A 21865-nucleotide genomic window follows, 5' to 3' on the forward strand; every position below is an offset into this window, starting at 1 on the left:
GCACGTGGGCACACGTGCCCCCCCCGGACTGCCCACCTCACAGCTTTGCCCTTTGCTACCTGCCCCATTTGCCCTTTGCAGCCTTTTGCTCCCCCTTTTGCCCCAGCCCCCCTTTTTAGCTTCAGTTTGCTTGTCTGCCCACCCATTTCCCTCTGCAATCTTTGTTTTGTTTGCCCCGCCCCAGCCTCTGAAGCTAGCCCCTTGGTTTTCCTGTCCTACCTCCAGCCTGCTTAGCCCCTTGCTCCGTGCGCCCATGCCCCCTCCCATGCGCTTGTGCCACTCCCCGTTTTAGTTTAGTCCCTCTTCACTGCACCCTCAGTGCTGTTGTACCCCCCCTCCTCTAGTGCAGCTAGAGGAGCCGGAATCCCAACTTATGTCGGTAACTGACCCCTAGCCCCTTTTTCCCCTCCCATCCAGCCCACCCCTTTTGGCACCTTCCTCCCCTGCCTGCAGCCTCGCGGGACGGATTGGTCGACCTGCTTCCTCTTTCCCCTCCTCCTTCTGGTGTCTCCTCTTCCCTCCCTGCTCATGATGGCGAGGAATGAGATGGGTGGGGCCCCTCCAGAAAACCCCACTGCCCCCCCACCTGCCGCCCCGTTGCCCCCCCCGCCCCCGAGCCTCTACCTCCGCTGCCACAGCCGAACCACCTGCTATTGCCCCTGCTGGGCCACCAGCAGCGGTGGACACCGGGATGACCTCCGCTACTGCCACGTCCCTCACCCCCTCCGACTCTGGGGAAGCCCCCCAGCCGGCGGCAAGGGCCAGGGTAAGAAGAAGGGGAAGGGCCCCGCAAAAAAGACCAAGCCCTCCATGGCAAGGGCTGCCCGCCACTGGCCACAGCATCCCTCCCCGCTGTTCCCTCCACCAGCTCGGTGGGTGCCCCTCCTCCGGCCTCCAGGGCGTACGCCCAGGTGGCGGCAGCCCCCCTGCTTGCCGCTACATCATCTTTCCCGCCCACCGCCTCCACTACCATCTATAGCGGCCGGGGCCCCTTCCTGACCTTGACCAGGAAGCATGGCGTCCGTTGCCTCCTGGTGCCTGCCTCGCCCCACGTAGACCTACGTGCGGGCGTTGGCGAGGTTGGCGCATGAGGGAGAGGCGCTCAAGGGGTCATTCCTGGTTCCCTACCAGGTGGCCCGTTAATGGGTGCACTACTCCATGGGGAAGGCCCGGTGCTCCCTCTGCCGGGCGATGGGGCACGTCCGGAGGGACTGCCCCTTGGCCCGGCAAGGGGGGGCATCCGGGACCCCGAAGCCCCGGCAGGGTGCCGGCCCCATCATCGCCAGTGCCCCTGGCTGCCCGGCGCCCGAAGCCACCCCTCCTCCCCAGTCCACCACTGCTCCCGCTCAGGCCCAAGGGGCACCTCCCCCACTATGCCCCGACGAGCGGGAGAGCCCCGCCTCCACTGCACACAATCTGGCAGGGCCTGTGGAGGAGGGTGCGGCAGGGACAACGCCAGGCATGGGAGAGGGCCCGCCCAAGGGGGAATCTTCCCTCCCTTGTGCTGCCCCACTGTTACCCCCCTGAGTCCCTGACCCGACCCCTGAGAGCCAGCCCCCAGATGATGCCATGGAGGGCTGGGCCCTAGTACAGGGGAAGTGGGGCAAGCGGAAAACTCAAGCTCTGCTCCTTCCATCTGATGCGGAGGCCCCCTGGAAGACCAGGATGCGTGGCACCGATGCCGAGCCTTCCGCTTTGCCTATGGGTGTGTTTCATCCACCAGTGCCGGCTGGGGAAGACGTGGCAGCACCGGAAGGTAGCATCTCCCCTCCACGGGAGTCCCTCCCCTCCAAGGGACCCCATCCTGCCCTGGTACCCTCTGAAGCCCCTGTGAGCCCCAAGGCGACCGTCGCTTCGGGTGCCAGCGGGGAGAAACCCGGGGTGGTGGAAAGCCATCTCCCCTCCATATATGAGGAGATCAAGGCCCTGGGTCTGACCCTGGTCGCCCAGGGGGAGGACGACACTTTGCCAGCGGGCCTCGATCTGGGCGACCTCACTCCAGCCCCCCTTTCCCCATGCTCCCTCCCCCTAACAGAGGGTCCCACCTCTGAGGAGCCCCTGTACTCCTCCATCAACCCAGCCGCAGAAGGCATCCCGCTGATGGCCACCAAGCCTGTTGAGGCGACAGCCAGTGGCACGCGACTGGGACCCAAGCCACCAGGGGCACCCCTCGTTGGTGTGGAGCAATCAACCTCCTTCCCGGGCGGGGGCTCTATAGAAGACAGTCCACCTCCTGATGCCGTGGCTGCCAAACCCACCAAAAAGCCTGAGCCCGGCATCGCTGAGAGCCCCCTCCCCACACCCCCAACCCTTGAGCCTGACCGAGAAGTGCCACTGCCCAGTTGCTCGGCTTCTGGAGCTCAGAATCTCGCCTCTGCCCCACCCCGTCCCGAACCGCGGCCCTGCCCCTGATGCCGACCCTGTCCCTAACTCCTCCACCTCCCGCAATGTTACTGCCGCCCCTAGGGCTGTCTCCTTCCCATTTGCGGTAAATGACCCCCAGGGAGCGGTCTTTGTGTTTCCCTGTCCCGACCCACTAGGGGCTGCTATCTTCCCTCCGCTGCCCCCTATTGCCCCAGAGTTCGAGGCGGGCCGCGTGGTGCCAACCCATTGGGCGCCACATCGGGGATCCGCACCTTGCCTGACCATCTCGGTGGGCCACGGGGCCGTGCCAGGGGCCCCGTCCGGGGATAACCAGGAGTCAGTAATCCCACCCCCCCATGCACTGCGAGAGGAGCTGCAGGAGTTTCTAGAAGACGTCCGTGGCTCCCGCAACAAGGTACAGCTTGCTCTCCAGCAATGGGGGGACTTTCATCAGATCCTCTGGGCTGCAAGGGCCCTTATGGGGGAGGGTAAAAGGACCGAGAAGCAGGCCGCCGCGGCCTACCAGCAGGTCCACGGCTTCCGTGACTCGTTGCTCACCTACGGGGTAGGTCACGGTTTGCTGCAGGGCCCAATGGGGGCTGCGAGCGTCCCTGCCGCCGAGGATCCCCCCCAGCCCTCCTCATGGCACCATTGGTCATCGTAACATTGAACACCCGGGGCTGTAGGACGGGTCTCCGCAGGTCCCAAGTGCTCTCCTTCCTTCGGGAGGGGGGGTACTCTGTGGTTTTCCTGCAGGAAACCCATATGGATCCGGCTGCCGAAGACAGCTGGCGGCTGGACTGGGGGGACAGGGTCTACTTTAGCCATCTCACAGTTCGTAGGGCTGGAGTGGCGACCCTGTTCTCCCCCGACCTACGGCCCGAGGTGCTGGGGGTCGCCGAGGCTGTGCCAGGCCGCCTGCTGCACCTGCGGGTCCGTATGGAGGGGCTTGTGGTCAGCCTTGTTAACGTCTATATCCCGACATCGAGCCTGGAGCGGCTGCAATTCTATCGGCAGGTGTCCGCCTTCCTCGGCGCCTTGGAGCCTCATGAGTGCCTGGTCCTGGGCGGGGACTTCAACACCACCCTCGAGAAGCGGGACGGCTCACGGACCGAGCAGTGCCCGGCCGCCGCGGACATCCTCTGGGAGATAGTGGAACATCACTCCCTGGTGGACGTCTGGCGCGACCACCACCCAGATGACATTTCCACGTTCACCTTTGTCCGGGTGGAGGCTCATTGGTCGCGCCACCCCCAGTTGGACCGCATTTATTTATCACGCTTCCACCTTTCATGAGCACACTCCTCCAGCATCCGGCTGGCCCCATTCTCTGACCATCGTTTAGCCACCATGACAGCCTCCCTCTGCGCGGAGAGGCCAGGGACGGCCTATTGGCATTTCAACAACAGCTTGTTGGAGGATGTGGGCTTCGTGACGTCCTTCCGGGAGTTCTAGCTGGCCTGGAGAGGACAGCGGCGTAACTTTCCCTCAGCGCGGTAGTTGTGGGACCTGGGGAAGGTGCGCGCCCGGCTTTTCCGCCATGACTATACCTGGGGCGCCAGCCAATGGAGGGATGCAGCGATAGAGCAGTTGGAAAGGGAGGTCTTAGAGCTGGAGAGGCATCTGGCTGCCAGCCCCGAGGATCCGCCCCTCTGCGAAGCATGCCGGGAGAAGCGGGAGGAGCTCCGGGCCCTCGAAGATCATCGGGCCCGGGGCGCCTTTGTTCGATGCCACATCCGTCTCCTTCAGGAGATGGATTGCAACTCCCGCTTCTTCTATGCCCTGGAGAAAAGGAGGGGAGCCAAGAAACACGTCACCTGCCTTCTGGCAGAAGACAGCACCCCCATCACGGATCTGGTGGAGATGTGCGGGAGGGCGAGAGCCTTCTACGCAAGCCTTTTCTCCCCAGATCTGACCGATCCTAACGCTTGCAGAGTGCTCTGGGAGGAGCTCCCTACTGTCAGCGCAGGCGACCGAGACTGGCTAGAGCTGCCTCTCACTCTGGCTGAGTTCTTGGAAGCCCTCCATCGCATGCCCACCAATAAATCTCCGGGCATGGACAGGCTGATCGTGGAGTTCTACCGCGTGTTCTGGGACGTCCTTGGCCCAGACCTAGTCACCGTCTGGGCCGAGTCTTTGCAGAGCAGGGTCCTCCCTCTTTCGTGCAGGCGAGCCATGCTCGCCTTATTGCCAAAAAAAGGGGACCTCCGCGATTTACGAAATTGGCGTCCCATCTTGCTCCTCAGCACGGACTACAAAGTCGTGGCAAAAGCAATCTCGCTGCGGCTAGGGTCCATGCTGGCGGACGTGGTCCACCAGACCAGACCTACACTGTCCCGGGCCGCAGCATCTTTGACAACCTATATCTGGTCCAGGACTTTTGGAACTTGGGTGTAGGGATGGTCAGTTGTTCGCCCTCCTGTCCTTGGATCAGGAGAAGGCATTTGACAGGGTGGACCACGGGTATCTCCTGAGCACTCTGCAAGCATTTGGCTTCCGACCCCAGTTTGCGGGTTTTCTCCGGGTGCTCTACACCTCCACAGAGTGTCTGGTCAGGCTCAACTAGACCCTGACGGAACCGGTCAGCTTCGGGTGAGGAGTACGGCAGGGGTGCCCCCTCTCGGGCCAGCTGTATGCTCTGGCGATCGAGCCCTTCCTCTGTCTCATCCACAGGAGGTTGACAGGGTTGGTGCTGCGGGAGCCGGAGCTGCGGCTGGTCCTGTCGGTGTATGCCAATGATGTGCTCCTCGTGGTCCAGGACCCGGGCGACTTGGCGCGGGTGGAGGCTTGCAAGGCTATCTATTCGGCAGCCTCCTCCGCCCGGGTCAACTTGGTCAAGAGCTCTGGCCTGGTGGTTGGGGACGGCTGGCAGGCGAGCTCCCTCCCACCTGCGCTTCAGGCCATCCGGTGGAGCGCGGGTCTGCTGCTTTATCTCGGCGTTTACCTTTCTGCGATGCATCCCTCTCCGCTGGAGAACTGGCACGATTTAGAGGGCAGGGTGATAGAGCGGCTCCGGAAATGGACAGGACTATTCGGGAGCCTCTCTCTTCGAGAGAGAGTGCTGGTGCTTAATCAATTAGTCCTGTCCATGCTCTGGTACCGGCTCAACACCCTGGTCCCAGCTCCGGGTTTCCTGGCCAACCTCCGGACATCGATTCTGGAGTTCTTTTGGTCAAGACTGCACTGGGTCCCTGCAGGGGTTCTCCATCTACCCCTGGAGGAGGGAGGGCAGGGCCTGAAGTGTCTGCATACTCAGGTCCATGTCTTCCGCCTCCAGGCCCTGCAGAGGCTCCTTTATGGTGCAGATAGTCCGGCATGGAGCATACTGGCGCTTGCCTTCCTGCACCGCTTCCGAGGGCTCCGATACAACTGGCAGCTCCTTTATCTCCATCCAAGAGGTCTTCTGCAAGACCTCTCCGGTCTGCCGGTCTTCTACCAGGACCTCCTCTGGACCTGGAAACTGTTTTCAACGACCAGGTCCATGGTGGCCACTGAGGGGGCAGATCTCCTTGCAGAGCCCCTGCTACACAACCCCAGCTCCGCGTGCAGGTGGCGGAGTTCCCCTTGGTGCGCCAGAGGTTGGTCCTGGCAGAAGTCACAAGAGTCGGAGAACTCCTGGACTACGACCGGGGAGACTGGCTGGATCCCCTGACGCTCGCTCAGCGCATGGGGCTCTCCAGACCTCGTACTCCCCGGAGCGTACTTCAGGTGGTGAGGGCTGCTTTGCCGCCCACTGCTCGGGTTTACCTCGACCGGGTCCTGCACAATAGCACGCCCCGCCCACCCTCCACCGCAGGCCCACCGGACCTTTCCATTGGGCCCCTGCCCCGTGGACCCAAACGACCGCCCCGCCCACCCTCCACCACAGGCCCACCGGACCTTTCCATTGGGCCCCTGCCCCGTGGACCCAAACGACCCCCCCGCCCCTTCACCGTGAGCTGGCTGCACTAGCTGCAGCTGGTCTGCTTCCAGACTGCGCCAAGGAAACATCTATACAAGCTCGTGCTCCGTATGCTTCACGTCCTCATCCTCGCGTCCCACCCCGATACAAAATGGCGGGACCTCCTGCCACCTCTGGAGGGCGAGAAGCCTCAGTGGGCCAGCCTATATTCCACCTTGGTCCCGAGGCCCGCCGGGGATATCAGTTGGCAGCTCCTTCATGGAGTCGTGAGCACGGGTGTGTACTTGGCGTGATTCACCCCTATTCCAGACACCTGCCCCTTTTGCGGCGTGAGGGAAACCCTGGCGCACACATATTTGGAGTGTGCCAGGCTGCAGCCCCTATCCTGGCTCCTCACGAATATTTTATTACATTTCTGGTTGCACTTTTCCCCTCACCTTCTTATTTATGCACTCCCTATCCGCGGCCCCACAAAGTCACGGGATCTCCTGGTCAACCTCCTCCTGGCCCTAGCTAAAATGGTCATCTATATAACTAGGGTGAGGAGGTTGGCCGATGGAGTCTCCTGTGACTGTGGGGCCTATTGCCGATCCTCCGTCCGTTCACATATCCGGGCAGAGTTCCTCTGTACGGTGTCCACTGACTCCCTTGACGCCTTTGAGGAGCAGTGGGCGCTGTCCGGGGTTCTGTGCTCGGTGTCCCCGGCCGGTTCCCTTCGTTTGACCCTTTGACCACACCCCTGTCCCTGTTATTTCATTAGTTGTCCCCCGTATTTATTTGGTGTCCAGGTCCATTAAATTCCCCTATTAGGCTGGGGGAAATCCTTTAGCAGAAAGCCCGCCCACTTCCCGGATCCCAATAGGATCACTCTCCTGTAGCCATCTGGCCCGACCCTGTCACATAAGGTACATATTGTGATTTCTCTAAAAATCTATGAATTGTCTAAATCTATGAATCTGTGTGTGGACAAGATACAGTCAGTATAAAAAACTCCCCAGTTCACATGCAAATAAAGAATATAATCCTTCTCTGAAAAAATTCTCTAAGAGAGACTTTGTAGCATACCTTGATGATCAATGTTATCATGCAAATTTGCAATTCAGTAGGAGAGAAAATGTAGTTTAGTGGTTAGAGGAGGGGAAAACTGGAAGTTAGGTCTCTTCAGTTCAGTTCCTAGCTACATGCTGACTGTAGTCTTAAGCAAGTCTTATTCTGCCTCCATTCAAATCAGTTAAAATTCTACCATTGACTTTCATGGGAGCAGAGTTGTTCAGGCCTTTAACCTCTGTGGGATAGATCCACAAAGGGATTTAGACACCTAACTGCTACTTTAGATGCCTAAATCCAATATTTTAGCTCCACTGAGATCTCAAAACCCCCACTCAGTTGCTGCCTAAACCTGGAGGTGCCTAAATTCTCTAGGTGCCTAACTTGCTGATAGTTGGCATGTGAAAAGCTGCCACGCTCCCAGGGACAGTGGACTGAATATCTACCAGTCTCTGTGTGCTCTCCTGAAGGAACTCTGCCTGGATGCCCAGAGATGTGGCTATGTGGAGTAAAAGGTCCTGGAACACCTTAAAGCCCTTCAGAAGAGAAGGGGAGGATGAACCAGGCAGCATGGCATCATCCAGCAATGAGGAAGAGGGTCTTGGCTGAGCAAAAACTGGCTCTTGCCCGCCCCCCCAAAAAGATGTATCTGGAAGTGATGACTCCGGTGGCTTCTCAGGGAGGAAGACAGCTGATGCCTGGGCTTTTGGCTGATCCAAAGTCACCACCGTTGACCACGCAGGTGACTTCAACTTTGAATGGGATGAAGAGTGGGATCTCTGCAAGCGAGGAATGTCCCACTGAGTCCAAGGTGGCCACTGATATGGGTAGGGCATTGGTGACCAGTAGGAGCCTGGCGAAGGACCTCTGTCCTGGCCACATGCCAATTCTGGGAGCCACATTGGTCCATTGGCAGCCCCCGGAGTTCATTAGGAGATGCGTAGCAGGAGGATGACAACTGACTTGGAATCAGAGCCCCTGGATCTCGGAGACATGGGTGGAGCAATGCCTGAGGGAGCCAACAGGAAGTCCAATTCATCCATTGTCCAGAACACAGCAAGAATCAGCTCCCCCGATGAATGCAGTGCTGTCAGTATCGAGCATGTCAGTGCCGCAGGCAGCATTGGTCCTGGAACAAACAGTGATACCAAAGCACCCAAATGCATCGATGTCCAGGATGATGAGAGCCCCCATGGGAACAGCTGAGGTGTCAAATGTAGCAGAGCTAAAGAGAACCCTGGTTCCAAAGTCCCCCACACTGATTCCAGTACCAGCTCCATGCCCACCACCAGGAGGGAGTGTCTAGGTGCAGTGCTGAGGGGCACAAAGGTTCAGCAGGGTGCTCCACTGGAGGGCTGCTGAAGGTGCGAGCATCGCAAAGTCCTGGACCAGCGGTGAGGACAGAATGGAAAGGTAGAGCAGGTCTGCTAGACTGGTACTGGCATCACCCTCCTCGGGACCTGGAGGCCGGCACTGGAGTCAATGATACAGGGTTTATGCCCTTCCCACTTGGTATCTGTGCCATCCCACATGCCAGAACTGGTCCCATGCCGGTCTGTGCTTTTCTTGGGTGAGACAGAGGAGTTGCCCCGCGACCTGGAGCAGTCCTGATTGGTCTTATGAGACCTCTTCCTTGGCACCAATAATGGAGAGCAGCTCCTTTGCCTCTTCGGAGAAGCACTTGCTCTGGAATGAGAGCCTGAGGGCCATCTTCAGCCTGAGGAGGGCTTCAGTACTGGATCAGGACGCATGGATTGTTCAAGCAGATGCTGCTTGAGGGGAAGGTCCCTGCGCCACCCGAGTACACTTCTTGAATGATCTATAGATTGAACAATGCTCTGTAAGGTGGGCCTTGCCAAGACAAAGCAAGCACCTCATGTGGGGGGGAGGGAGAGGGTCACTGTTAGGGATCGCCCCTCCACATGAAGGACATTTAAACCCTGGTGTGGGCATCAGCAGGGCACACTATCAAATAACACTGAGTATATACAATAAACTAGTCTAAAACTAATGGTGCCGCCCCTCTATGGGTACTGCTAGGCAAAAGTCTCTGGCTATGGAGCGCTGGCGACGCATACACTTAAGTGCAATACATGTCTGCATCTACTCACACAGATATGAGCCACTAAGAAAAAAATTTAAGCCATGAAATGTCTTTAGTTTCTTTCATGCATTTTAACACTAACTGATCTGTTCTATATTTCCTTCTCTAAAAGGAAGAATATAAGGGGAAAATTTACTTCATTTAATTCCTACAGCACAGCTGAGGGAGAGGATTTCAACTGTTTGCTAAAGAATCACACTAAATGGTTACCTGGAAATACAGTAAATTCTGAAAAAATAGCAGTGTTGCCCACTCTCACAATATTTGGTGTTTTTCTAAAAAGCACCCCCTGCTCTCCTGAGTCCTCCTATTTCATGAGAACCTCAGCTTTCATAAACAAGTAAGTTTATAGACTTCATGGGTGTGGAGAAAAGCTTGAAACCATGACCCATGTGTGTCCTAAAGGCTCAGAAACAAGAAAAATCTGCCAATTTTTTTTTTTTTAAATCCCATGGACTTTGGGGCCTGACCCATGACTTTTGAACACTTGGATGGCAACACTGAATAATAGTTAAAAAGACTCTAAATACTGTAGCATATAATTGCTTTAATATTTCTTCAGCCTTCTGTTTACTTTGTGAAGATAATTTCAAAGTTCTTCTGTCATATGGAAGACCTAAGATTGGAAACGAACCGATTTGCTTTTGCACAGGAACAAGTGAAATTTCATTTTTTACAAAGCTCACAAGTGATATCTCAATAAAGCAGAAATAGCATCAGGGAATGAGGGAAAGAGAAATTAAGACAGAGGAAAAGAAAGGTAATCAAAAGCAGCACAATATATGAAAAAATGTAGATAGGTTCCTTTTGTAAAAATTTAAGATCACTGCTAAATCACTCATAGGAAGATTGTGATTTGAATAGGATTACCAGAACTAACATCTTCCTTACTGTGATGGGTTTTACCAACCCCGCACTGAGGAGGAGAGGGTTAGGGAGCTTCTATGGATGCAGGAAGCTTTGCTCCCTCACCTCTGCTGGGCATGCTCCCAGTGGAGGGAGCATTCAAAAGGGAGCAGCTCAGTTCAGTCTGGGCAGATGGAGCAGGAGAGCAGTTGGGTGCAGCAGCCTCTTGTACAGGGCTCCAAGAAGCCAGGACCGGGCCTCACAGCTAAGCCACTGCAGACCATCAACTACAGGGACTGCGGGTGATGAGTCACTGCCAGCAGGAGAAGGTGCTCCATAGACAGACCTGAGAGGACATCAAGTGGGATCCCAAGGCAGATCAGCGGCACTGAGAAGAACAGAAGTTGGGGGTAGGAAATGACTCAGGGAACTGGAGTAAGGGTGCCAGTCCCTAAGTCACCTGTATGACAATTATTTTGAAGTCAGAACACAGTGGAGCAAGGTGGGCTTGGGTTCCCCTACTCCTTCCCCATCCATACTGTAGCCACTAGGCAATGTGACCGTTCACTCTCACCATTGGGTGATATTATCTTGAACTGTAGCTGCTAGGCAAGGCAGCCATTGACTCTCACCATGGGGCAGCAGTGCCTCAGACTGTAGCCACTAGGCAAGGAGGATCCTGGCTCTTGCCATTAGGTGACATAGTGGCAATATTCTGGGCTAAGTGCTACTGCTGGCCTTGGACACCCCCCACCTGCCCGACACTCACCATCTGCCATTGAATCACATAGGTCTGGGAACAATCTCAGCCCTGGTCTACACTAGGAGTTGAGGTCGAATTTAGCAGCGTTAAATCGATTTAACCCTGCACCTTTCTTTTCGACTTAAAGGGCTCTTAAAATCGATTTCCTTACTCCACCCCCGACAAGGGGATTAGCGCTGAAATCGGCCTTGCTAGATTCAATTTGGGGTACCGTGGACACAATTAGACAGTATTGGCCTCCGGGAGGTATCACAGAGTGCTCCATTCTGACCGCTCTGGACAGCGCTCCCAACTCAGATGCACTGGGCAGGTAGATGGGAAAAGGCCCGCGAACTTTTGAATTTCAATTTCCTGTTTGGCCAGCGTGGCAAGCTGCAGGTGACCATGCAGAGCTCATCAGCAGAGGTGACCATGATAGAGCCCCAGAATCGCAAAAGAGCTCCAGCATGGACCGAAAGGGAGGTACGGGATCTGATCACTGTATGGGCAGAGGAATATGTACTATCAGAACTACGTTCCAGTTTTCGAAATGCCAAAACATTGGTCAAAATCTCCCAGGGCATGAAGGACAGAGGCCATAACAGGGACCCGAAGCAGTGCCACGTGAAACTTAAGGAGCTGAGGCAAGCCTACCAGAAAACCAGAGAGGCAAACGGCCGCTCCGGGTCAGAGTCCCAAACATGCCGCTTCTATGATGAGCTGCATGCCATTTTAGGGGGTTCAGCCACCACTACCCCAGCCGTATTTTTTGACTCCTTCAATGGAGATGGAGGCAACATGGAAGCAGGTTTGGGAACGAGGAAGATGATGATGAGGAGGTTGTAGATAGCTCACAGCAAGCAAGTGGAGAAACCGGTTTTCCCGACAGCAAGGAACTGTTTCTCACCCTGGACCTGGAGCCAGTGCCCCCCAAACCCACCCAAGGCTGCCTCCCGGACCTGCCAGGCAGAGAAGGGTCCTCTGGTGAGAGTACCTTTTAAAATAGTATACATGGTTTAAAAGCAAGCATGTTTAATGATTAATTTGCCCTGGCATTCGTGACTCTCCTGAATATACTCCCAAAACCTTTGCAAAAGGTTTCTGGGAGGGCAGCCTTATTCCATCCACCATGGTAGGACACTTTACCACTCCAGGCCAGTAGCACGTACTCGGGAATCACTGTAGAACAAAGCATTGCAGTGTATGTTTGCTGGCGTTCAAACAACATCCGTTCTTTCTCTCTCTGTGTTATCCTCAGGAAAGTGTGATCATTCATAGTCACCTGGTTGAAATAGGGTGCTTTTCTTAAGGGGACATTCAGAGGTGCCCGTTCCTGCTGGGCTGTTAGCCACGGGGAGGGGGGAGAGGCTAGCCAGGTACTGGGGGGAGGCAAAATGCGACCTTGGAAGGAAAGCACATGAGCTATGTATGTAATGTTAACAGCAAGGTTTACCATGAAAGAGTGTACCCATTGTTCTATAAAATGTGTCCTTTTAAATACCACTGTCCCTTTTTTTTTCCTCCACCAGCTGCATGTGTTTCAAGGATAACAGGATCTTCTCCTTCCCAGAGGCTAGTGAAGATTAGAAGGCGAAAAAAACGCACTTGTGATGAAATGTTCTCTGAGCTCATGCTGTCCTCCCACACTGACAGAACACAGACGAATGCATAGAGGCAGACAATGTCAGAGTGCAGGAAAGCACAAAATGACTGGGAGGAGAGGTGGCGGGCTGAAGAGAGGGCTGAAGCTGAAAGGTGGCGGTAGTGTGATGACTGGAGGCAGGATTCAATGCTGAGGCTGCTGGAGGATCAAACTAATATGCTCCAGCATATGGTTGAGCTGCAGGAAAGGCAGCTGGAGCACAGACCGCTGCTACAGCCCGTGTAACCAACCGCCCTCCTCCCCAAGTTCCATAGCCTCCTCACCCAGATGCCCAAGAATGCGGTGGGGGCCTCCGGCCACCCAGCCAGTCCACCCCAGAGGATTGCCCAAGCAACAGAAGGCTGGCATTCAATAAGTTTTAAAGTTTTAAACTTTTAAAGTGCTGTGTGGCCTTGTCCTTCCCTCCTCCACCACCCCTCCTGGTGCTTCTCTCCTCTACCACCCCTCCCGGGATACCTTGGCAGTTATCCCCCTATTTGTGTGATGAATTAATAAAGAATGCATGAACGTGAAGCAACAATGACTTTATTGCCTCTGCAAGTGGTGATCGAAGGGAGGAGGGGAGGGTGGTTAGCTTACAAGGAAGCAGAGTGAAGCAAGAGGCGGGGGGTTTCATCAAGGAGAAACAAACAGAACTTTCACACTGTAGCCTGTCCAGTCATGAAACTGGTTTTCAAAGCTTCTCTGATGCGCACCGCACCCTCCTGTGCTCTTCTAACCGCCCTGGTGTCTGGCTGTGCGGAACCAGCAGACAGGCAATTTGCCTCAACCTCCCACCCCACCATAAACGTCTCCCCCTTACTCTCACAGAGATTGTGGAGTGCACAGCAAGCACTAATAACAATGGGAATATTGGTTTTGCTGAGGTCTAACCGAGTCAGTAAACTGAACCAGCGCGCTTTTAAACGTCCAAATGCACATTCTACCACCATTCTGCACTTGCTCAACCTGTAGTTGAACAGCTCCTGATTACTGTCCAGGGTGCCTGTGTACGGCTTCAGGAGCCAGGGCATTAAGGGGTAGGCTGGGTCCCCAAGGATAACTATAGGCATTTCAACATCCCCAACGGTTATTTTCTGGTCTGGGAAGAAAGTCCCTTCTTGCAGCTTTTGAAACAGACCAGAGTTCCTGAAGATGCAAGCATCATGTATTTTTCCCGGCCATCCCACGTTGATGTTGGTGAAACGTCCCTTGTGATCCACCAGTGCTTGCGGTTTATGTGCTCGCCGGCTTGCTGCTCCGGTGCCAAGATAGGGATATGGGTTCCGTCTATGGCCCTACCACAGTTAGGGAATCCCATTGCAGCAAAGCCATCCACTATGACCTGCACATTTCCCAGGGTCACTACCCTTGATAGCAGCAGATCTTTGATTGCGTTGGCTATTTGCATCACAGCAGCCCCCACAGTACATTTGCCCACTCCAAATTGATTCCCGACTAACCGGTAGCTGTCTGGTGTTGCAAGCTTCCACAGGCTATTGCCACTCGCTTCTCAACTGTGAGGGCTGCTCTCATCTTGGTATTCTTGCAACTCAGGGCAGGAGAAAGCAAGTCAAAGTTCCATGAAAGTGCCCTTACGCATGCCAAAGTTTTGCAGCCACTGGTAATCATCCCAGACCTGCAACACTATGCGGTCCCACCAGTCTGTGCTTGTTTCCTGGGCCCAGAATCGGCATTCCACCGCATGAGCCTGCCCCATTAGCACTATGATGCCCGCACTGCCAGGGCCCGTGCTTTGAGAGAAGTCTGTGTCCATGTCCTCATCACTCTCGTCACCGGGCTGACATCGCCTACTCACCCGGTTTCACTTTGCCAGGTTCTGGTGCTGCATATACTGCTGGATAATGCACATGGTGTTTAATGTGCTCCTAATTGCCAAAGTGATCTGAGCGGGCTCCATGCTTGCCGTGGTATGGCATCTGCACAGAAAAAAGGCGCGGAACGATTGTCTGCCGTTGCCCTGACGGAGGGAGGGGCGACTGACAACATGGCTTACAAGGAATTAAAATCAACAAAGGGGGTGGCTTTGTGAGAAACTGAATGGCCCCCTCACGGATAGAACTCAAAACTGCGTTTAGCAGGCCGTTGATTTCACAGAGGGAGGAGAAAATGAATACAAAACAAATCTGGTCTATTTCTTGTTTTGAGCCACTTCATCTATCTTTATACATCTTGCTGGCAGCAGACTATGCAGTACGACCACTAGCCATCGACATCTCCTGGGTGCACGGTAGAAGATGGTGCCGTATGACTACTGGCCATCGTCTTCTGCTAGCTGCAGATTAAAAGACAGTGCACTGCCGGTAGGACTCAATGGCCATGAGTCGAAACTTAAAAGGGAAATGACCTGGCTGAGTCACTCCCATGTTTGCCCAGGCGCCCGGTTAAAAGAGCACCCAAGACTAAGTCGATGACAGCTAGCAGTCATACTACACTGTCTGCTGCCAAAAGGCAATAAACTGCTGCTGTGTAGCAATGCAGTACCATGTCTGCCAGTACCCAGGAGACATACGGTGACGGTTAGCTGAGCGGGCTCCATGCTTGCCGTGGTATGGCGTCTGCACAGGTAACTCAAGAAAAAAGGCGCAAAACGATTGTCTGCCTTTGCTTTCACGGAGGGAGGGAGGGAACGGGGGCCTGACGATATGTACCCAGAACCACCTGCGACAATGTTTTAGCCCCATCAGGCACTGGGATTTCTACCCGGAATTCAAATGGACAGCGGAGACTGCGGGAACTGTGGGATAGCTACCCACAGTGCAACGCTCCAGAAGTCGACAGTTGCCTCGGTACTGTGGACACACTCCACTGACTACATGAACTTAGAGCATTTGTGTGGGGGGACACACAATCGACTGTATAAAAACGCTTTCTACAAAACCGACTTCTAGAAATTCGACCTAATTTCATAGTTTAGACATACCCTTGGTTGTATTAATTACTACAACAAGGTCTTGAAAATTATGCTGACGAGGCACTCTCTTACCAGAACTTTTCTAAATTAGCTATTAAATTGCTTTGTGAGCAAGAGAAACTACTGGAACTTACATCTCTCTACAAGAAGGAAAATAACCAAAAACGTATAGCTGTCTGCTGTAGCCTGGACTCACTGTTCACACGTATTATAGTTAAATAGCACCAGAGGTTTCTATACCACTTTACAGGCAAATAAAGACTACGCCGAGGAATTAAATCTAAATTACATTGGAAACACCCAGATAGCGACAAAATCAGAATATTAAAAGTGAGGTCAGAAAAGAGAGGAAACTGGAAAACAAGTTCAAACAAAGGAATGATGTGGTCTGAGTGGCAAGAGATGAAGATGATTTTCACGGCAGTATTTTGGCTGCTTCAATTTCTTTACACCTTTCAACTAATTATCAACTACATTTAACTCTGCAAGATTGCTTCTTCCAGTATTTTCAGAGAGGTATGGGGCTTGATATTGCTCCTACCAAAGTCACTGGCAAAACTGTAACTGACTCCAATGGAGGTAGGATTGTGTTACTGGTGAAACTCAGAAAAAGTACCAAAATGTTTTGGATTTGTAAGCTCTACCTACACTTCTCTAATAGCTCCTGAATGAAAAATTTTTATTTGACTGAAAGACTGCTAATAAAAATCAAATCTGATCTTTAACTTCTCCTACCTACTTTTTTGGAAAGAATTCAGTCCTCACTCTGATCAGCTCATAGGTTTTTTTTAAAAACAAATGAAGACCTAACAACAACAGTTACCCACCTTTTCGTTCTTCAAGGATGTGTTGCTCATATCCATTCCATTACCCATCCTCCTACCCCTTAGTCAGAGTTGTTGTCAAGAAGGAACCAAGAGGGCGTAGGGCTGGCAGCGCCTGATATACCAGCGTATGAGCGCAGCACTCAAGGGGGTGACACAACCAGCCCTACGGATACCGCTAAGGCAAAAATCTCAGATGGCCACGCATGTGGTCGCGTGCACACTTACAATGGAATCGACATGAGCAAGTACTTGAAGAATGGGAGTTTGCCTGTATTACCGATCTGACAGATATAAGGAAAAAGTTTGACCTTCACTGAAGGGATCCTGACCAGAAAAAGAAAGAAAGAAGAAAAAAAAAAGATGCTAATCACTTCAAGTTTTAAAAAAATACTCCAACAAAACCAGCATTCTAAATTGGCTTGGATTACCATATGCAAATAGGACAACGGTATCTTGGGCAAAGACCATACTTTTTTTATGCATTTGAATAAGTTAATATGATGTATGCTTTGTTAACAGTTTCCTTTTGTACGGTATACTTTCCATGTGTCAGCGATGTGGTCTATATATAGAATGGGGAGCTGGCAGCACCAGGGGTCTCAACCCAGCTCTGACAGTCACTTAACCTTTTCATAAAGGTTCCTCCACTGAAAATTAGGGACAATACTACTTATCAAATGGAAGTTAATACTGTGAAAAATAGTTAATGATTTCTATCAAAGTACAGTGAAGATTTAGACTATGTATACTAAGATAGATTTTGGTTTTACTACAAGCACTAGGTATGGCGCAGCATGTAATTGCACCAACCAAGTAACAGACCAAGAACCATGTTGTGACTCAGAGCCAATATGGTCCTTTGTTCCTACTTTGCTCCTGGGATGGGAGGAAAGGGAAGTAGCAATCTGAACCACTTTTGTACTGGCACAATTACTTTCCCACCAGCCCAACTGTAAAGGTTGGTGCAGTGAAGGGAGGAAGGGAAGTCTCCCAGAAGTTGCTTGTTTCTCCTTCCTCCATGCTGCAACCTTTAATATGGATAGCACAGCCTGTGCAGATGAAAAACGAGGCACCTTCTGCCTCCTTACACCCCTGCACAAATGTGTATAGCAGGTTATGATTGTGCTCATTACTATGAGCATGATTTACCAAGGCAATTGCTCAGCAAGAGGATACAAGCCAAAGTACTGATTTTTAATTACCAACTTAATTTAATTGAGAATCCACCCAGTATTTTCTGATAGAGAAGTGACTCCATTTCAGTTATACTGTACATCCTCATCTGAATTTAAAAAATATATATATAAAAAATCTACTTACCTGATCAACATGAAGAAGTCCACAGTGCATTATATTGTAAAAATGAGTTAAAAAATCCCTGTTTGGAGAAACATCTTGTCTTCGCTTCATTGTATTACAAATAAGCTTATAAGCATGTAGCTTGCCCTGTTTGTATTTATCAGTCAACATGGTTGCCTACAGTTTTTTAAAAAAAAGTACTTATTACACAAATGAAGTAACAGGTTAATATTAGCATTGTTCTATATTATATGAATGTCTCTTATCTACTGAATGATTTATTGTATTTACCTTGAAAAGCCATGGAGTTAGAATTCTCAGTGGTGGAATTAAAACTGGTGGAGAGGGTGAAGTCAAGTTATCAGCTGAAATACCAAGATTATCCCTGATCTGTAATTATTTAAGAACACAGAGGCAGTATGTCAGAAATTTATAGTTTTTGATCCATTCTCAAGCTCTTGCCCTATCAAGCTGGTTTACAGAGAAGGTTCTTGTACCTTAGCCAGGTTCTGCCAGAGTTCACACAAGTAATCAAAAACTTGCGCATGAATTTCAGGGTCCATAATGGTGTTTACATCTCCCAAAATCCCTAGCATTCGTCTCCACATTACAGTAGCAACATCTGCATGCCATCCTGTAAGGGTGCCCCCTGCCATCACACTGCAACATTCTGATGGGAATTCACTAGTTTCTGTAATAGGAGAAAAAAACATACAATAAGAACGACATTTGGTAAAGTAGGATAAGGTCTTATATTTAAATCCTGAATAGTTTCCTTAAAACAAGTAATAAATGGATAAGGCATGTATGTAGACTAAGTACAATAAAGATATTTCTTATAGAGCTGGCCACCTTAGCACTGAGTCATCTGATCTTGCTATTAAATTAACTACATCAGTCTACTTTTCCTTACTAAAGACATTTCATTTATGCTTTTGCGTCAATGAAGCTGCAAATCTCCAACATTCCCTGTGCAAAGGATCGTCAGAAAATTAGCTTTTGGCTTTAAATCTTACTCACTAAAGCAGTTGGACCTTTTTCTTTAGCATTTACTATGATCGACTCTTACTTGCAAATTAGGGAAGAGAACAGTGAAGAAAGTGTGAACTGCTGTATCTTGCCACTAGTCCCTCCTTAGTCAGCTAGTGAGGTGGCAATATTCAGTAACTCAGCCCAGGAGCCTGAAAGCATCAGACAAGATGCAGTTCTCTCCACTTCAAAGTAGCGCAAACAAAACCTACTTTTCCAGCTGGCAGATAATTTATCTGCTTTTCTTAGCCCTCCCAAAAGTCTAAATAAGTTAAGAATGGCAAATATCCATCAACTGATATTAAATATTAAAAACTGTCAATTATAAATATTATGCACAAGTGTTTGAAAGTCAGGATAGTCAATGCTGTAGTTTCTCCAAAAACAAAAAAAACACACTTCACTATTATCTCAGCTGCCATCCATATGTAGTATTTTATGGTACAGTATCTAAATTCTTATTTGAGCATTACAAACAGAGGATATATTTTTTGGAGAGAGAATGAGGTTAGATTTGAATTTGTGATATATAGGATTAGTTTTTCAAAATACCTAGGATTTTAAAGTGCTCAGCACACACAACTGGAGCCATACTTTAAACAAAAACACCCAACCCCACCCCACACTGGAGCTGGCTGGAAACCAGAATTTCCACAATTTCATAAATAAACTAAACAATGCTCTGAAATGGAAAAAAATAAAATTTTGAAATTTCCTGCAGAATGGGAATTCCAAAATTGTGTTTTGAAAAGTTAAAAAATTTCCACCCTTTCAAAACATTTCTGAGGCTCTCCAAGCTGGCCAGAGCCTTAGGTAGCCTGCCATGTGGGGAGAGTCAGGGCTTCCAGGACTTAGCCAAAAGCCTAGAACCCCTGAGCAAACATTGGGGAGGCAAGCTAGAAGGAAACTGAAAGAAACCTGCCCCTCTGGAAGTCAGGGTTTTGAAAGAAACGTACTTGATTTCCATTGGAATTTTGTGAAAATCAACATGTTCCCACGGAATGTTTTGATTTTGACAAGTTTGCATTTTTTGACAGAAATATGTTCCATCAGAAAATTTCCAATCCTCTCTATTCAGTTCACATTTAGGCAATTATATAAGGGCGAGACCGTCAAAAGTGTTGGCGCACCACAGCTCCAATTGTGACACTTAAGGTCAGATTTTCAAAACATCTCACAGCACCAGAACACATTGAACTCTTCTGAAAATCTGGCCACTTATTTAGATTCCTAAATAGGATCTGAGTTCTCCTGAAAATCTGGCCCCAACTGGATACCGTGCTTTTTAAAAAAATCTGGCACATAGTGGCTATGAGAAAACACTATTAAGATAAAATAAAAGGATATATATATTTATTTCTGTCTGTCAGTGAGTTGTAGAGGACGGTCTGGAATTTGGGTCAGTGGTTCATCTATAATATGTGGGAGGAAAATGCAGCTATGTACAAGAGAGTAGATATTCTCTATATACCTTTACTGCATTTACACCATAGTAGTTAAGGGTTTGTTGTGCATGAAGTTTGGCAGTTAGGTATAGTTGATCCACATAGGGTCAGAGAAAAAGTTACCTTTCCATAAACTATCAATTTCTAGACTTCCAAACATTTCAACAAAGCAAGTGTGACACACGATTAAATGGGTACCATTTATCCCCAACTAAGAGTTTGTATAAATCAGAAGAGAAAAACAACAGATATTCTAACATTACATTACAGCATCATATAAATGTAATGATGCTTCATTATTTATGTATTAGTGAAGATGCAGTTCTGGACAATTCTGCACATTACATTGAACTGTTGTGATTTTAAACATAAAAAGAACCATTAAAAGGTTTTTTGGACTGATAATCCAAATAATCCACTGATAAGCACCTGCAGTGATATACAAAAAACACAGGGCTTTCAGTAACTTTAAGGAAATTATTTTCATTCAAAAATTTCAAAATCTATCAATGTAAATTTATATAAAAGCCTTGTATGAGACTGTTCCATACTGAAGGGATACTAGCTATTAATTATATTGCATTGAAAAAGAAAGAACAATTTTAAAGTTTTCTATTCCAGATATTGCCTAGGTCATCTGGCGTCTGTAAAACTGAGTGGTGGAGCTTCTCATCCAGCTGCAGATCCTTCTGCTCAATATGATCTGCATTCAGAGTGGCAGGAGAAGGTGTCTGTGATCGGGATCCAAGAGCAGATTGGATTGGAGAAGCACTTTCAGAGCCTGTAAATGCAATTTTTTAAAAGTTACCTTAAAAATCTTTTCTATTTCTTAGAACTTCTGAAAAGTTTTCTGAACATAACATTAAAAAAACCTGAGCTCTTTTTATAATCATATCTGGCCAAGAAAAGAAATACACAACAAGCAGATGTCCATGTGAATAGTGCTGTGAAAGAAGTCATCAGTCAAGTGATAACCTGATACCAAAATATGTAAATGGATTAAATTGGCAAATGTCTACATTAAGTACAAATAGTTTTAAAGTACTTATTTTCTCTGATAATACTTTCAGTGTTCTCAACCAATCAAGTTTCTTCCCACCTTCCTTCACCAAGATCCCAATTCAGTAAAAGCATTTAAGCATGTGTTTAAGTCCCACTGAAGTGAATATTTTTCTCAACAGGTATAGATTTTACATATATGCTTAAGTCATATGATTTAATTGGTGCCCAAATCCCTGAATGTGAAAAATAGGGCCAGAGAAAATTCAAAGAACAAGCAAACTGTAGTTAAATGAAAATTCTTATTCCTTCAACTACCAAGGGAAGTAAAATTCTGTGCTGGGGAAGCAATGCTACAAAGACACCTCCTGATGTTTTATTATTTCTTGGTATCCTTGTCAGGTCTCCACTACCAGCAGGCCTGGGAAAGGAGAGCAGGTATCTGTCTTGTTTCTGTTCTCCAGTTCTGCTTCTCTTGCCTCACAGTTCACCTTGCCTCTGAGTCAGGGGCTGGCTAGAGATCCCCATAAGCAGCAGAGCTCAGGCAGCTTACTTAGTAAAGTAGCAGAGAACATGGGAGATCAGTGGTTAAATCATGTGCTTCCTTAAGCATAAATAAAGTTGTTACAATGAAAAGGCTGAAACTTCTGAATTTTAAAATTTAGACAAATGTAGCCTGTATTTG

The 21865-nt window shown here is 50.0% G+C and overlaps 1 protein-coding gene across 9 annotated transcripts in view; it reads right to left on the reverse strand.

Annotated features, from left to right (window-relative positions):
• Positions 1–21865, reverse strand: part of RALGAPA1 (Ral GTPase activating protein catalytic subunit alpha 1) — a 241989-nt gene that overhangs the window by 120686 nt on the left and 99438 nt on the right. For all 9 annotated transcript variants that reach the window (XM_043550010.1, XM_037900616.2, XM_007065253.3 and 6 more), the window contains 4 exons: positions 20810–20962; positions 18205–18398; positions 17999–18097; positions 17729–17884 (listed from right to left, as the gene is read on the reverse strand). In XM_043550010.1, coding sequence (XP_043405945.1) covers positions 17729–17884; positions 17999–18097; positions 18205–18398; positions 20810–20962 — 602 coding nt within the window. The remainder of the gene's footprint in view (positions 1–17728; positions 17885–17998; positions 18098–18204; positions 18399–20809; positions 20963–21865) is intronic.

Source organism: Chelonia mydas, chromosome 6 (assembly GCF_015237465.2).
Source record: "Chelonia mydas isolate rCheMyd1 chromosome 6, rCheMyd1.pri.v2, whole genome shotgun sequence".
NCBI classification, from domain to species: domain Eukaryota; kingdom Metazoa; phylum Chordata; order Testudines; family Cheloniidae; genus Chelonia; species Chelonia mydas.